The sequence below is a fragment of the Mirounga angustirostris genome, unplaced genomic scaffold (genome assembly GCF_029215605.1).
Source record: "Mirounga angustirostris isolate CCGP_5_RB_7025 unplaced genomic scaffold, mMirAng1.0.hap1 SCAF_3, whole genome shotgun sequence".
NCBI lineage: Eukaryota > Metazoa > Chordata > Mammalia > Carnivora > Phocidae > Mirounga > Mirounga angustirostris.
The window spans coordinates 124,589,946-124,606,448 of NW_026991711.1; the positions used below are offsets into that span (position 1 = coordinate 124,589,946).

General features: G+C 35.1%; 1 protein-coding gene across 21 annotated transcripts in view; it reads right to left on the reverse strand.

The window, feature by feature from the left end:
• The window catches only part of BAZ2B (bromodomain adjacent to zinc finger domain 2B), a 305,426-nt gene that overhangs the window by 109,631 nt on the left and 179,292 nt on the right, over window positions 1–16,503 (reverse strand). For 14 of the 21 annotated variants that reach the window (XM_054506196.2, XM_054506195.2, XM_045868789.3 and 11 more), the window contains 2 exons: window positions 4,715–4,903; window positions 186–353 (listed from right to left, as the gene is read on the reverse strand). In XM_054506196.2, coding sequence (XP_054362171.2) covers window positions 186–353; window positions 4,715–4,903 — 357 coding nt within the window. The remainder of the gene's footprint in view (window positions 1–185; window positions 354–4,714; window positions 4,904–16,503) is intronic. The other 7 variants (XM_054506199.2, XM_054506189.2, XM_054506186.2 and 4 more) reach the window with 3 other exon arrangements.

The window sequence follows — 16,503 nt, forward strand, 5'->3', positions numbered from 1 at the left end:
ACTTATTTATTCTTGGATGTGAAATGAGGATACTTCCAATCTCTCCGAGTTATTGTAAGGAGTAAGCAAGACATTGTGAAAAAGTGTCTAGTACAATGTTATATAAATGTTATTAAACCTAAACTCTACTGAAAATACGTATTGGAATGGAGAGTTTAATACATCACTTAAGTTAACAGGAGTACCTTTTTCAGGACCATTTCTATTACTTTTTCCTGAAGTCCTTGAATGGAATGAAGAAGAATCATGATTCTGGGCTGGAGGAGCAAACAGTGGTGGAATTCCCAGTAATGGTGGAAAGAAGGTTGCCCCTGTACGACTATGAACATCTGTTGTTCGCCACCATTCTGCACCTCAAAACCAAACATCAAACAAACAAGCAAACAATACTTGAATTAACTTCCTAGTTAATGTAACAATGCTTTTTATATTTTATTCCTGGAAAAAATATCAAGTTCCATCTTGGAACAGAACAGCTGAATCATACACAGTTCTGATCATCTAACTATAAGACAGCTGATTAGATGTTATGTTATACACGCATCACTCCTCTCATTAAAATAGTATCCAAGGATCCTCACTTGGCAACTTCTTTGAACTCAAGTTTATGAAGAAAAAAGGTAGTCTATGGTTTTAAAAATAAAATGGAAAATTTGGAAGGACAAAGAACTGTTTGACTTCTTGATCACTTATACCATAATTTTTCTAAATTAGTAAAGAAATAATATTTAAGAATATACTAATGTATTTCAAAACCTTAGAATTTAAGGTTATCATTTACAACCTATGTAAGAAATTCCTATGTAATTTAAAAAAATATGTTTAAATTACATACAATTTAAATCTTGGTCTGATAAATCATAAATAATAATACAAAGACTGCTACTATAAACCAGTATACCTCAAGTGCATTTATGAAAGAAGATATTCTATACTTAAATAAAAACATAAAGATAGCAAAAGCAGTGGGTTTTTTTTTTTTTGTCTCAGAAATGAAAAGTATTCAAAGATTTCCAAAACAAATCATTAAAATATAAAAGGTTTATAACATTCCTTCCCATAAAGTTAATAAGGAAAGCTTGGATTTTGTTTATATTTTCTCTCATAAATTACAGATAACAATGATTGTTTTATCAATGTAAAATGAATCAATGGTAGAAAATCATCACATGCAATTTAGATGTTCAAACAGTGGCTCTTAGTTAAAACTTTTAGAAAAGGAGAGAAGCCAAATTTTATAAACACAGTTTTCAAAAAGGGTGAAGATTAAGAAGAGATTTGAAAATAATCCAAAAGAAAGTCTTGTATTGCCCCATTTAAAATCTCAGAAATAATCTTTCCACTTGGATAACCTGCCAGATCACCAAATCAGTTATGACCTTTCAGGTTAATCTTCCAAGAGATATGATATATTTTTCACTGATTGTAACCACCACAAGAAAATTCGAGAAAAGAAACCCAATAATATAGTATGGGAAAAATTCAATACTGTTTACTGTATTGTATGATCTTTAAATCTTTTCTAGGAATATCTCTTCATTAAAAATAGGATGTAATGCAATGTGCACCTTCATTATCTAATGGCAAAATCTGTTTTCTTTAAAAAGTGAAATGTTCATGGTAGCTGCTATTCTAAAAGGTCTAAAAACAGTATAAGCAAAAAACTGCAAAAGCTATTCTTCTGCACTGCAGGAAGGCATTGCTAGTGAAATGGCATGAATGCATATTTAGCAGTGCCTGAATGATGGGAACTGAACCAAGAATAACTATACAAAAGCATTAATCATTTATCCACTGTTTAGATGAAAGAAGTATATTTAGGTGGGAAGAAAAACTGTGTATTTTGGACTTGTCTCAGCACAGCTGGAATCTATTATTATGTATAGGTTTGAAACCTAGGTTCCAAATAGCTAATAAAAAGGGACTGACGTTTCCTAAAGATATTTATATTATTTAATATAGAGTCTATAATTAAAGTGTTACAGCCGAATGTATAGACTTCATAAACAACCCACAAATCAGTAAGGTAATCAAAGTATAATAAGATTCAAATATTTTAGATATAACCTCAGGAAAAAAAAATAACCATAACACTGTACTTTAGAACGTCACTATAAATAACTACATAATGGGGATTAGAAAAAAAAAGTTGGAAAATGTGTATGTTATAAACAAGCTGACACCACAGGTAAAAAAACAAAAACAAAAACAAGTAAATAAGATCAAAAAAATAAAAATACGAAAATGGTAAAGCTTCTGACTACAAACTTTATAAATGTCTAATATTTCATAAGAAATAATGTAATTTTTGTTAAATGACAAGCTTATTTATCTTCCAAGTTTAAGAAAAGAGAAAACAAATTTAGTCACTCACAAAATAGTTTGTTGATAAAACAAAATATACAAAATAAGGTTTACTTAAACCTGCCTATGATGAGTTTCTAAATGTATTCAAAGGAGGTAACAGCATATTGGCAACATTAATCATATTCAACTGAAAGAGTCTAATATTTCAGATGATACTGAGCCTAGAAGATCTAGCAGAATTTTTAAATCTTTCATACTTGATAGAGGCAGATGCTTCACAGAAATTCATGGTAATATAATATAAAAATATAATGACCAAAAATTATGAAAATTTTTAAAGAAATTACTGTGAAATACTATTTCAATATAAAATGGAAATAATATACTAATATCCATTAAATAATTTTGCATCTGTTGATTTAATCATCTGAAATGCAGAAAAGTACATAAAATTTTAAAGTAAGTTATTCTTTATTTAAAATTTCTAGTAATTTCTTCCTTGTGTGTCTTCTATTTTTAGGTGATTTCAAAAATTTGGCAATTAGATTACCCTTTTGAATAAAGGCAATTATAGAGAATTTAAATTTAAATTATTATACCCAATCTACAACTTAAACAAATGAGTCATCTAGATCTAGGCATAGTGTCCATTTGGCGAAAAAAAGTATGCTTATATAGACATACTTTTACCATTAAAGACTGTCTTGTAATTGTCTGTTTATCCATCTCCTAAACACTGTAAACAACACATACTATGTCAAGGTATTCCTCAGTGCACAGAACATACTAGATGCTCAAAGAATTTTGTACAATAAATTAAATGAGTGAATAATTCAGGCTCTTAGAGAAGTTATTAACTTTCTTTTTATATAGTGGAAGTATCAACACTATTGAAGTCCAGATAAGTAACTCTTTACACTTGTTAACTAACATTCCAGTACAGATAGTATTTGATTTTAATAATGTAGCAATTATATTGTGGTTTAGAAAAGCTCAAAAGCAATGGTGTAATAAACTACGACAAAATGATAAAAAAAATTTTAAGACATCAGTAACTATATTACTACTATCTATTTTGATTTTTAATCAGAAATCCTATATTTCAGCAAATGTCTATTGGATTGATCACCTTGCTAAGCGATCATGTTAGAAACTGGCCAAAATAAATTCCTATTAGTATTTTTTTTTAAGACTTAGTTTAAGACTTTATTTTAACTTTCTAGGCATATTACCTCTCCCCACCAGCTCCTCTCTCCCAGACAGCTGAATTAAAAAAATAATATGACTCAAGAAACAGTGCTTGAAATATACATCCAACCATCTTTCCATTCTGTATATAGTTAAAATGAGATACTTGTTTCCTTTTGAAGAAGCACTTGACAGTTTATTACCCATTAAAGTGGGCAAGAGGAAATAATAATGATAATTACTAATTATGTACTTATCATGTATGCTAAACATTGCAATCAGTACTGATATGGCTTATCTCCTTCAATCTTCACAAGGGCCCTAAGAGGCAGGTACTATTATTTATCCTCATTTTTCAGATGAGAAAATTGAGGCAGAGTGGTCAGATTACTTGTTCATGATCACACAGCTAAAATGTAACATAGCCAGATTTAAATTCAGGTCTATTTGTCTCTAGAATTTTGCTCTAATTTTTAAACTATTTTATGTAACACCAAACCATGCATCCCTTACTAAAATTTATTATAGAAAATCAATCACTGGAAACACATGAAAGTTTAGACTTTCAAAATAATATAACAAGAAAAATTATAGCATGCTTGTCCAATTAAAGCTTTAATTGGTGCCTTCCTGAGCTCCCGAATTTTTCAGAACTTGTAGAATTGGGGATAATTCTGGTCTTGCTGTAATGCAAGTGGTGCAAATCTATAGTTGTTCTGATCAAATATGGAAAAATATAGAAATTTAAGAGCCAAGTTCATCATCCTTGGAAAGTGCAGAGAAGTGAGAACTCAAAATAAAAATACAGAGATATTCATTATAAGAACTGTAATTTACTTTCCACTGTAAGTTAAATAATTTTTTAAAAATCAAATAAAGCTAAAAAAATTCATCAAGCTCTACACTCACAATATGTACACTTTCCTGCATGTTATATTTCAATAAAAAGCTTGAGAAAAACTTGGCCTAATTATTCACTTTTGTGGCAGATGCCCCTTTCTCTAGCTAAACACTTGAATACAATTGTGCTGCCATCTAGCACACATAGTGTGGGGGTTCTTTCCCACATGATAAATAGGATTGCATCAATTCTTGTACAAGAGTTTTAATATACCAGGCATTAGACTATTCTTTTTGTTCAATTTAATAAACAAATTACTGCTTGAACATTTTCAAGCTTTCCTCCTTTCCTTGAACACTGTTTGTAACAGATGTTTACCTGGAAAAGATGCTAGTTGGGGATGTGCGGCTAAGGCTGTGGGTGTACCAAGTGTCCCCAAACCACCAAATTCTGAATGCCCTGAGCTGGCTGAATGTAGACCAAAGACTGGGTGGCTGACCATTGGGAAGGCACTCGACACTGTGGACAGGTTAAACGGTTGATCCCCAGCTGCTCTGAATAAATGTCCTGGGAGGGAAAAAAACACACTTAAAGTTGTACTATAAAAACAGATGAGATTTATCTGATTTCAGTGTTCATAATTAAAATTTATAATAATTTCTTATCAATTAAATTTTTATTTTACATTTTTCCTTTTTCTATTTCTGCTCTTCAAACCCTACAGAATATTTCTAGAAATATGAAAGTACTCTAAATATAATGAAAATGAGTGGTATAACCTTATTTACTTCGAATTTGAGATTTGGAAAATAATGTTTTAGGTACGTAATTGTCACTAATTATAATAATTTGACCTGCTGACGTGAGTTGAACTTTCTGTTAATACATGTACATTATTATCAATTTTTTTTTTTACTCATAACAAGGAAAATAAAAGCGTTCTATTAACATAAGGTTGAAAACCAATGAAGTTAGTCCAGAATTCGTCACCAAGCCATTATGCAAATTATCACACACTCTGGGCAAAGCATTCCCAGTTCCAAGTGCCAGAAGTGAAGCTATGGTCTCCAACAGCTCTCAGGTGAGGAGAGTTCATACCAAAAAGGGATATATTCTAGCCTAATAAAGCAATACAAAAGATAGCATAAAGATTAAATGAACAAAGTTACTAAGATATTTCTAAATGCATCTAAGGGTGGTTATCAATATAAAAGTCATTTTTAACTTTGTGATGGAAGGATCACATTCAGTTCAAATGTGTGACTTTTCAATCTCCACTCTAAAGAGAATCTAGTTCTAAGTGTCATAAACTCCAGGTTGAAATGTTATACAACTAAAAATACAACTTATTTTTCATACTTTGTAAGAGATTTGACAGAAATTTGTTAATACTTGAAAATCCTCCTTTTACTTCCAGGAAATAATTAAGTTTCCCTAGCCTGATACTATGAAAATAGAGTATCAAACCTCACACTCCAGGCTATTTTAAGAATTTATTGTGTGAAAGGTATTATGCTCTGTGTTAAAATAAGGATAGGTCTTCTTTATTATCTTCTGTTTATATCATACCTAACTGTGCACTGCAATTTAATTACTTTTAACATAATACATTTGAGAAATGTAAAAATAAAAGCTAAAACTAGGTAGACTTTTTGTTATCATTTATCAGTTATCAAGGAGATCTCTGCACTGCTTTTTTATTCCCTGGGAGCCAAGAGGATCATCAAAAACGTTAGAGTATACCCTTAGAGACTAATATAAACCCTATATTATTTACTGAAATAACATTACATTTTTTTTATTGAGGTAGTAAGATTTAAATAAATTACACCAAGTATATCTTATATCAACTTATAAGATAAAAACTTCTGATTGAGGATCAAGGTCCCATTATAACAACACAATAGCTGGGTCTCATAGGGAAGATGTTCAAAGTGTCTTTGCAAGGACGGCCCACAAAGAAACTATAAAGGAGCACAAGGGAGTCAGCCAATCTTTGTTTCTGTTCATCACAGCCTAAACAGAAAATTTTTGAATTCAGTACTTTTGTGTTATCAGAATTCTAGATTACATTAGCACTGAAGTTGAGTCAAACAAAAATAGGACATACTACTAGAAAAGGTCATTCAGACATCATTAAGACTAGCTACAGGCCACCAGAAAGACTGTGTAATTTTTTTTTTTTTTTGCAAATTCTCAAAAAGCCAGCTAATTTCTCTAAAAAAAAAATGAACCTGTAACATTAAGAACCAGTATTTATATATTTATTTTTACACGTAAAATCCCTGGTTCTCACCCATCAATTCAACTTCATGAATCAGATGTCCTTAATCAAATGTTTCATTTATAAAACATACTATAATCAGTTACATTTCCTTTTACATCAGTTTTCTGGATAAGCAAGTTGAAGTGAACATTCTAGTTTGAGGATTTTAGAATCATTTTTCATTTATATTTTACAAAATAATAATTCTTAAATTATATTTGTCAACTCTATGTAACAGTTATTTAATATGAAAAAAATCTGTGGGGTAAACTGAATAAAAATTCAGAACAGATTAAAATTATAAAGGGTCAGAAGCTGATAGAAATACTTCTATAATAGCTAATGAACTGGTAGTAAGCATTCTTAGATGCATAGTTAAAACATCAATTTTATTTTTGTGAAGAAGTAAATGAGCTAAACCTTGGAGTCTCATGAACAGAAAACATGAACAATATCTAAATGAAGTTGTCACTCACTCTACCGGCAAGTGATAGGGCAGCGGAGCACAAAATCGGAACTTTTAGAAGTCAGCTCCACTATGGGACGTCGCTCCAGTGGCTAAGCAGTGGGTGGAACCCTCGCAGGACAGTGTGGTCTCAGGACCCTCAGGGTCACAGGAAGACCAGGGGTGCGTGAGTACAGCAGAGCTCCCAGGTTTCGGAGCGGGGAAGCCGGCTGCAGAGACGGAGCCGAGGAGCAGGCTCGCAGCTCAGGGTTGCCATAAACTGTGATCCAAGGCACAGGCCACTGCTCCTCCAGCAGGGACCCAACAAGTGGCAGATGCGGGGACATTCCCCTTTCTCCCCTGGAGGAGCAGTGTGGGAGCGCACCACAGGGATCTGCTGGGTTTGGAGACTCCACACGGGATCGTGAGCCAGAGATAGAAACGCTCGGTGACAGGCCGGGTGAGCACGTAGTGCAGCCAGAGACCGGGGAGACGGGAGTGATTGACTGCTTTTCTCTGGGGGTGCACTGAAGAGTGGGGCCCCGAGTTCTCGGCTCCTCCTGGGTGGAGACTGGGAGGCCGCCATCTTCACTCGTCCTCCAAAGCTGTACGGAAAGCTTGCAGGGAACAAAAGCTCCCGAGAGCAAACCTGAGCAGATTACTTAGCCCAGACTCGGTGGGGGCGGGGCAATTCTGCCTCCAGCAAAGACATTAGCGAACCCCGGCAACAGGCCCCTCCCCCAGAAGATCACCAAGAAAAGCCAGCCAAGACCAAGTTTACCGATCAATGAGACCGGCAGAACTCCAGCGCTCGGGGAATACTGCACATAGAATTCATGGCTCTTTTCCCAAGATTCTTTAGTCTTTCAAAGTTAATTTTTTTTTAACTGTCTTTTCTTTTTTTTTTTTGAATTTTTCTTTATCCCTTTTTCAACCAACATCTTATTAATCCCTTTTTTAAAAAATCATTTTTATTTTTCATTTTTAGAGTCTTATTCTATCGCTTCACAGTAGTAACCCTTATTTTTGGTATATATATATAAGTTGTTCTCTCTTTAAAATTTTGAGATATAGTTTCTTCTAACAGATCAAAATATACACTAAACCTCTAGTGTATGGCTTTGTTCTAGTCTCCTGCCTGATCACATTCTCTCCCTTTTTTAAAAAAAATCCTCTTCTTTCTTTTTTCAATCAACTTCTTATCAATTCCTTTTATAAAATCTTTTATAATTTTCATCTTTACAGTCATATTCCATCCCTTGATCATATTAACCCTTATTTTTGTACATATATAAGTTTTTCTTTCTTTAAAATTTTGGGAGGCACTTTCTTCTAACAGACCAAAATATGCCCAAAATCTAGTGTGTGGCACTGATCTATGCACTAGCCTGTTCATATTTGATCATATTCTGTTTTTTTGTTTTGTTTTGTTTTGTTTTTGTTTGTTTTTACCCTTTTCTTTTCCTTTTTTCTTTTTCTTTTTTCTTTCTTTCCATTTCTTTTCCCCCAGTTTCAGGTCTTTTCTGATTTGTTTAGTGTATATTTTCTGGGGACGTTGTTACCCTGGTTAGCTTTTTGTTCTCTCATTCATCTATTCTCCTCTGGACAAAATGACAAGATGGAAAAAATCACCTCAACAAAAAGAACAAGAGGCAGTACCGACTGCCAGGGACCTAATCAATACGGACATTAGTACGATGTCGGAACTAGAGTTCAGAATGATGATTTTAAAGATACTAGCTGGGCTTGAAAAAAGCATGGAAGTTATTAGAGAAACCCTTTCTGGAGAAATAAAAGAACTAAAATCTAACCAAGTCAAAATCAAAACGGCTATTAATGAGGTGCAATCAAAAATGGAGGCTCTAACTGCTAGGATAAATGAGGCAGAAGAGAGAATTAGTGATATAAAAGACCAAATGATGGAAAATAAAGAAACTGAGAAAAAGAGAGAAACAACTAATGGATCACAAGGGCAGAATTCGAGAGATAAGCGATACCATAAGACGAAACAACATTAGAATAATTGGGATCCCAGAAGAAGAAGAAAGAGAGAGAGGGCAGAAGGCATATTAGAGCAAATTATAGCAGAGAACTTCCCTAATCTGGGGAAGGATATAGGCATCCAAATCCAGGAGGCACAGAGAAGCCCCCTCAAACAATAATAATAGGTCAACACCCTGACATCTAATAGTAAAACTTACAAGTCTCAGAGACAAAGATAAAATCCTGAAAGCAGCTTGGGAGAAGAGATGTGTAACCTACAATGGTAGAAACATTAGATTGGCAACAGACCTATCCAAAGAGACCTGGCAGGCCAGAAAGGGCTGGCATGATATATTCAGAGCACTAAATGAGAAAAATATGCAGCCAAGAATACTAAATCCAGCTAGGCTGTCACTGAAAATAAAAGGAGAGATAAAAAGCTTCCAGGACAAACAAAAACTAAAGGAATTTGCAAACACAAAACCAGCCCTACAAGAAATATTGAAAGGGGTCCTCTAAGCAAAGAGAGAGCCTAAGAGCAACATAGACTAGAAAGGAACACAGACAATATATAGTAACAGTCACCTTACAGGCAATACAATGGCACTAAATTCATAACTTTCAATAGTTACCCTGAATGTAAATGGGCTAAATGCCCCAATCAAAAGACACAGGCTATCAGATTGGATAAAAAAACAAGATCCATTGATATGCTGTCTGCAAGAGACTCATTTTAGACCCAAAGACACCTCCAGATTGAAAATGAAGGGGTGGAAAACCATTTACCATGCTAATGGACACCAAAAGAAAGCTGGAGTAGCAATCCTTATATCAAAATTCGATTTTAAACCAAAGACTGTAATAAGAGATGAGGAAGGACACTATATCATACTTAAAGGGTCTATCCAACAAGAGGATCTAACAATTGTAAATATCTATACCCCTAACATGGGAGCAGCCAATTATATAAGGCAGTTAATAACAAAAGCAAAGAAACACATCAACAACAATACAGTAATAGTGGGGGACTTTAACACCCCCCTCACTGAAATGGACAGATCATCTAAGCAAAAGATCAACAAGGAAATAAAGACTTTAAATGACACACTGGACCAAATGGACTTCACAGATATATTCAGAACATTCCATCCTAAAGCAACAGAATACACATTCTTCTCTAGTGCCCATGGAACATTCTCCAGAATAGATCACATCCTGGGTCACAAATCAGATCTCAACTGGTACCAAAAGATTGGGACCATTCCCTACATATTTTCAGACCACAATGCTTTGAAATTAGAACTCAATCACAAGAGGAAAGTTGGAAAGAACTCACATACATGGAGGCTAAAGAGCATCCTACTAAAGAATGAATGGGTCAACCAGGAAATTAAAGAAGAATTAAAAAAATTCATGGAAACAAATGAAAATGAAAACACAACTGTTCAAAATCTTTGGGAGGCAGCAAAGGCGGTCCTAAGAGGAAAGTATATAGCAATACAAGCCTTTCTCAAGAAACAAGAAAGGTCTCAAATACACAACCTAACCCTACACCTGAAGGAGCTGGAGGAAGAACAGCAAATAAAGCCTAAACCCAGCAGGAGAAGAGAAATAATAAAGATCAGAGCAGAAACCAATGAAATAGAAACCAAAAGAACAGTAGAACAGATCAACGAAACTAGGAGCCAGTTCTTTGAAAGAATTAACAAGATTGATAAACCCCTAACCAGACTTATCAAAAAGAAAAGAGAAATGACCCAAATAAATAAAATCATGAATGAAAGAGGAGAGATCACAACCAACACCAAAGAAATACAAACAATTATAAGAACATATTATGAGCAACTATATGCCAGCAAATTAGATAATCTGGAAGAAATGGATGCATTCCTAGAGATGTATAAACTACCAAAACAGAACCAGGAAGAAATAGAAAACCTGAACAGACCTATAACCGCTAAGGAAACTGAAGCAGTAATCAAAAATCTCCCAACAAACAAGAGCCCAGGGCCAGATGGCTTCCCAGGGGAATTCTACCAAACATTTAAAGAAGAATTAATACCTATTCTTCTGAAACTGTTCCAAAAAATAGAAATGGAAGGAAAACTTCCAAACTCGTTTTATGAGGCCACCATTACCTTGATCCCAAAACCAGACAAAGACCTCATCAAAAAGGAGAATTACAGACCAATATCCTCGATGAACATGGATGCAAAAATTCTCACCAAAATACTAGCCAGTAGGATTCAACAGTACATTAAAAGGATTATTCACCACGACCAAGTGGGATTTATCCCTGGGCTGCAAGTTTGGTTCAACATCCGCAAATCAATCAATGTGATACAATACATTAATAAAAGAAAGCAAGAACCGTATGATCCTCTCAGTAGATGCAGAAAAAGCATTTGACAAGTACAGCATCCTTTCTTGATCAAAACTCTTCAGAGTATAGGCATAGAGGGTACATACCTCAATATCATAAAAGCCATCTATGAAAAACCCACAGCGAATATCATTCTCAATGGGGAAAAACTGAGAGTTTTCCCCCTAAGGTCAGGAACACAGCAGGGATGTCCACTATCACCACTGCTATTCAACATAGTATTAGAAATCCTAGCCACAGCAATCAGACAACAAAAAGAAATCAAGGCATCCAAATCGGCAAAGAAGAAGTCAAACTCTCACTCTTTGCAGATGATAGGATACTTTATGTGGAAAACCCAAAAGACTCCACTCCAAAACTGCTAGAACTCATACAGGAATTCAATAAAGTGGCAGGATATAAAATCAATGCACAGAAATCAGTGGCATTCCTATACACCAAAAACAAGACAGAAGAAAGAGAAATTAAGGAGTTGATCCCATTTACAATTGCACCTAAAACCATAAGATACCTAGGAATAAATCTAACCAAAGAGGCAAAGAATCTGTATTCAGAAAACTATAAAATACTCATGAAAGAAATTGAGGAAGACACAAAGAGATGGAAAAATGTTCCATGCTCATGGACTGGAAGAACAAATATCATGAAGATGTCAATGTTACCTACAGCAATCTACACATTCAATGCAATCCCCATCAAAATACCATCCACTTTTTTCAAAGAAATGGAACAAATAATCCTAAAATTCGTATGAAACCAGAAAAGACCCCGAATGGCCAGAGGAATGTTGAAAAAGAAAAGCAAAGCTGGTGGCATCACAATTCCAGACCTCAAGCTCTATTACAAAGCTGTCATCATCAAGACAGTATGGTACTGGCACAAAAACAGACACATAGATCAATGGAACAGAATCAAGAGCCCAGAAGTGGACCCTCAACTCTATGGTCAACTAATCTTCAACAAAGCAGGAAAGAATGTCCAGTGGAAAAAAGACAGTCTCTTCAACAAATGGTGTTGGGAAAATTGGACAGCCACATGCAGAAGAATGAAACTGGACCATTTCCTTACACCACACACAAAAACAGACTCAAAATTGTTGAAAGACCTAAATGTGAGACAGGAGTCCATCAAAATCCTAGAACACAGGCAGCAACCTCTTCGACCTCAGCCACAGCAACTTCTTCCTTAGAAACATCGCCAAAGGCAAGGGAAGCAAGGGCAAAAATGAACTATTGGGGCCTCCTCAAGATAAAAAGCTTCTGCACAGCAAAGGAAACAGTCAACAAAACCAAAAGACAACCGACAGAATGGGAGAAGATATCTGCAAATGACATATCAGATAAAGGGCTAGTATCCAAAATCTATAAAGAACTTCTTAAACTCAACACCCAAAGAACAAATGATCCAATCAAGAAATGGGCAGAAGACAAGAACAGACATTTTTCCAAAGAAGACATCCAAATGGTCAACAGACACATGAAAAAGTGCTCAACATCGCTCGGCATCAGGGAAATCCAAATCAAAAGCTCAATGAGGTATCACCTCACACCAGTCAGAATGGCTTAAATTAACAAGTCAGGAAATGACAGATGTTGGCGGGGATGCGGAGAAAGGGGAACCCTCCTACACTGTTGGTGGGAATGCAAGCTGTTGCAACCACTCTGGAAAACAGTACGGAGGTTCTTCAAAAAGTTGAAAATAGAGCTACTCTACAACCCAGCAATTGCATTACTGGGTATTTACCCCAAAGATACAAATGTAGGGATCTGAAGGGGTACGTGCACCCCAATGTTTATAGCAGCAATGTCCACAAGAGCCAAACTGTGGAAAAGAGCCAAGATGTCCATCGACAGATGAATGGATAAAGAAGATGTGATATATATATACCATGGAATATTATGCAGCCATCAAAAGGAATGAAATCTTGCCATTTGCAATAACGTGGACGCAACTGGAGAGTGTTATGCTGAGCAAAATAAGTCAATCAGAGAAAGACATGTATCATATGATCTCACTGATATGAGGAATTCTTAATCTCAGGAAACAAACTGAGGGTTGCTGGAATGGTGGGGGGTGGGAGGGATGGGGCGGCTGGGTGATAGACATTGGGGAGGGTATGTGCTATGGTGAGTGCTGTGAATTGTGCAAGACTGTTGAATCACAGACCTGTACCTCTGAAACAAATAATACATTATATGTTAAAAAAAAGAAGAAGAAGAAGAAGAAGATAGCAGGAGGGGAAGAATGAAGGGGGGGAAATCAGAGAGGGGGATGAACCATGAGAGACGATGGACTCTGAAAAACAAACTGAAACTGAGGGTTCTAGAGGGGAGAGGGGTGGGAGGACGGGTTAGCCTGGTGATGGGTATTAAAGAGGGCACTTTCTGCATGGAGCACTGGGTGTTATACACAAAGAATCATGGAACACTTCATCAAAAACTAATGATGTAATGTATGGTGATTAACATAACATAATAAAAAAAATAAAATAAATAAAACCCACATTCAGGGGAATGGGAGGGGGGAGGGGGACCAAAAAAACCACAAACAAACAGACATACAAAACCCATGTTCGCCCTTAAGCTCCAGCTCTTGAACTGTCTTGATCTTCTCAATTGTATCTTTTAATAATATTTCTGGTCTGCTTTATTGGATTTTCTTTTCTAAAAGTAAGCATTCTTAAGGATTTTGTCCAGCTATATTTTTTCCTTTCTGTATGCTTTCTTTTTCAGTTATTTCATGTGCTTCTTTTAACTATCACTTCTATGCAAATAATTGGTAAACTAGGATTTTAGTTCTTTGAGAACAAAAGCTGAATCTCATTTATCTCAGTATCCCCAATACTTGTAAAGTGTGAAACATAATTGGTGTTTAACAAATGTTTCCCAATGTTGTACTTTTGGTGACATTATTTCTTCTACTTCACAACTCCCCTATCCCCCCACCTGTGTAACATGCTTTTTCATTTCTTTTGCCTCATATAATCCTATCTATCCTAACCATCTCAAAAACATATTGCGTAAGAAGTATCTCTGAATTTCCCAGACATGCTTTGGGGTTTCTTTGAACTTTCATGATTACTTGCTATCTTTTACCATACCATTACTAGAATATAAAGTTACAAAGGAAAAGGCCATCTCTTAATCATTTTTACTCTCTACAAAACACTGCATAAAACAAACCTATCGCTGCAAGGGCAACACTTCCTAATACCTGCTACAGACAACTAAAATGATACTTTTGTTTCTTTCTTCTTTTAAAAGGCTAGAACAACCAGGAATTATTCTTTAAATGGTTAAGAATACAGTTGATCCTTACACAACATAGAAGTAAGGGGTGCCAACCCTCCCTCCACCCCCTCTGCAGTTGAAAATCCTCCCAAAACTTAACTACTAATAGCCTATTGTTGATTGGAAGCCTTACTGACAACATCAACAGTCAATTAACACATATTTTGTTATCTATATTCTATACCATATTCTTACAAAAAGTAAGCTAGAGAAAAGGTTAAGAAAATCATAATGAAGAGAAAGTACATTTATAGTACTATACTGCATTTTTTTATTATGTTATGTTAATCACCATACATTACATCATTAGTTTTTGATGTAGTGTTCCATGATTCATTGTTTGTGCATAACACCCAGTGCTCCATGCAGAACGCGCCCTCCTCAATACCCATCACCAGGCTAACCCATCCCCCCCACCCCCCTCCCCTCTAGAACCCTCAGTTTGTTTTTCAGAGTCCATCGTCTATCATGGTTCGTCTCCCCCTCCAATTTCCCCCCCTTCATTCTTCCCCTCCTGCTATCTTATTGAAAAGAAAAGTGTGTATAAGGGGACCACACAGTTCAAACCTGTGTTGTTCAAAGGTCAACTGTAGATCTCACTTTTTCTCTGCTCCAGTTATAAAAAGCATTCACAATGTTACTCAAAGGTCTTTGGGAAATTAGAAGTTGATTTAATTCTATGTTGCGGCTTTAATCTTTTATACAGCAGGGGGTGCTGTTTAGATTACACCCTTGGTTCTATTACCAGAACAATGTCCTTAGCCTTTAGCGGTCTTGAAATTTTAAGCTACTGTTCACCTTGATTTTTGATCATGGACTGGTGGTGGCTCAGTGAATGCTATAACTACATTTAAAACAGAGCACTGATACTGTCTTACATGAAACAAAATACAACATGAATCAAACAGGCTCTATTAATATTACAACTACAAAATAAGATTATTTGGATATTAGAATGTTCCACTTCTGGAGAAGTAATTTTTTTCTACATTAATATATCTAATATCAGAAGATGCTCCAAATTATAACTTATTATGATTAAAACTCTTCAATTTTGCTCAGAGAAAACATTTGCAACCTGATAAATTGTATCGTAAAATGAAAATAATTTTAGAAGATTACACTTATTCTTTTCAACAGATATTAACATTCAAACATAATTTCTATATTATGAATGAACTTTTTAGTTTCTATTTTAATGGGTAGGTAACAATGCACATTTTGCATAATAAAAATTAATATACATCCATAATACCTAAGTTCTGACTTATATTATAAGAAGCTGAACACTTCTGAGCAGAGCTTTTCAAATTCTGCTAGTCAACATATGTATAGGTAATTTAAAGCAGTTACATGTCAGTGTCTCAGTAACAACGCACGGTAACTGCAAGTATCTTTATTTTTTTTATGTATCTATTTATTTTTTATTCTTATGTTAATCCCCATACATTACATCATTAGTTTTAGATGAAGTGTTCCATGATTCATTGTTTATGCATAACACCCAGTGCTCCATGCAGAATGTGCCCTCCTCAATACTCACCACCAGGCTAACCCATCCTCCCACCCCCCTCCCCTCTAGAACCCTGTTTGCAAGTATCTTTATTAATGATAGTGCATTTCATGCCACAACACAATAAGGGTTTTCCTCCCACAAGAACAAAATAGTATAAATACTGTACTAATGCCTTGAACCTGAACTACCAGTGAACAAAATCTCCTGTCAGGAAAAGTCCAGATAGCCAATTAAAACAAAATAATTACAAGAAGTATGCTAAAGCATCTAATCTTTTTAAAAAT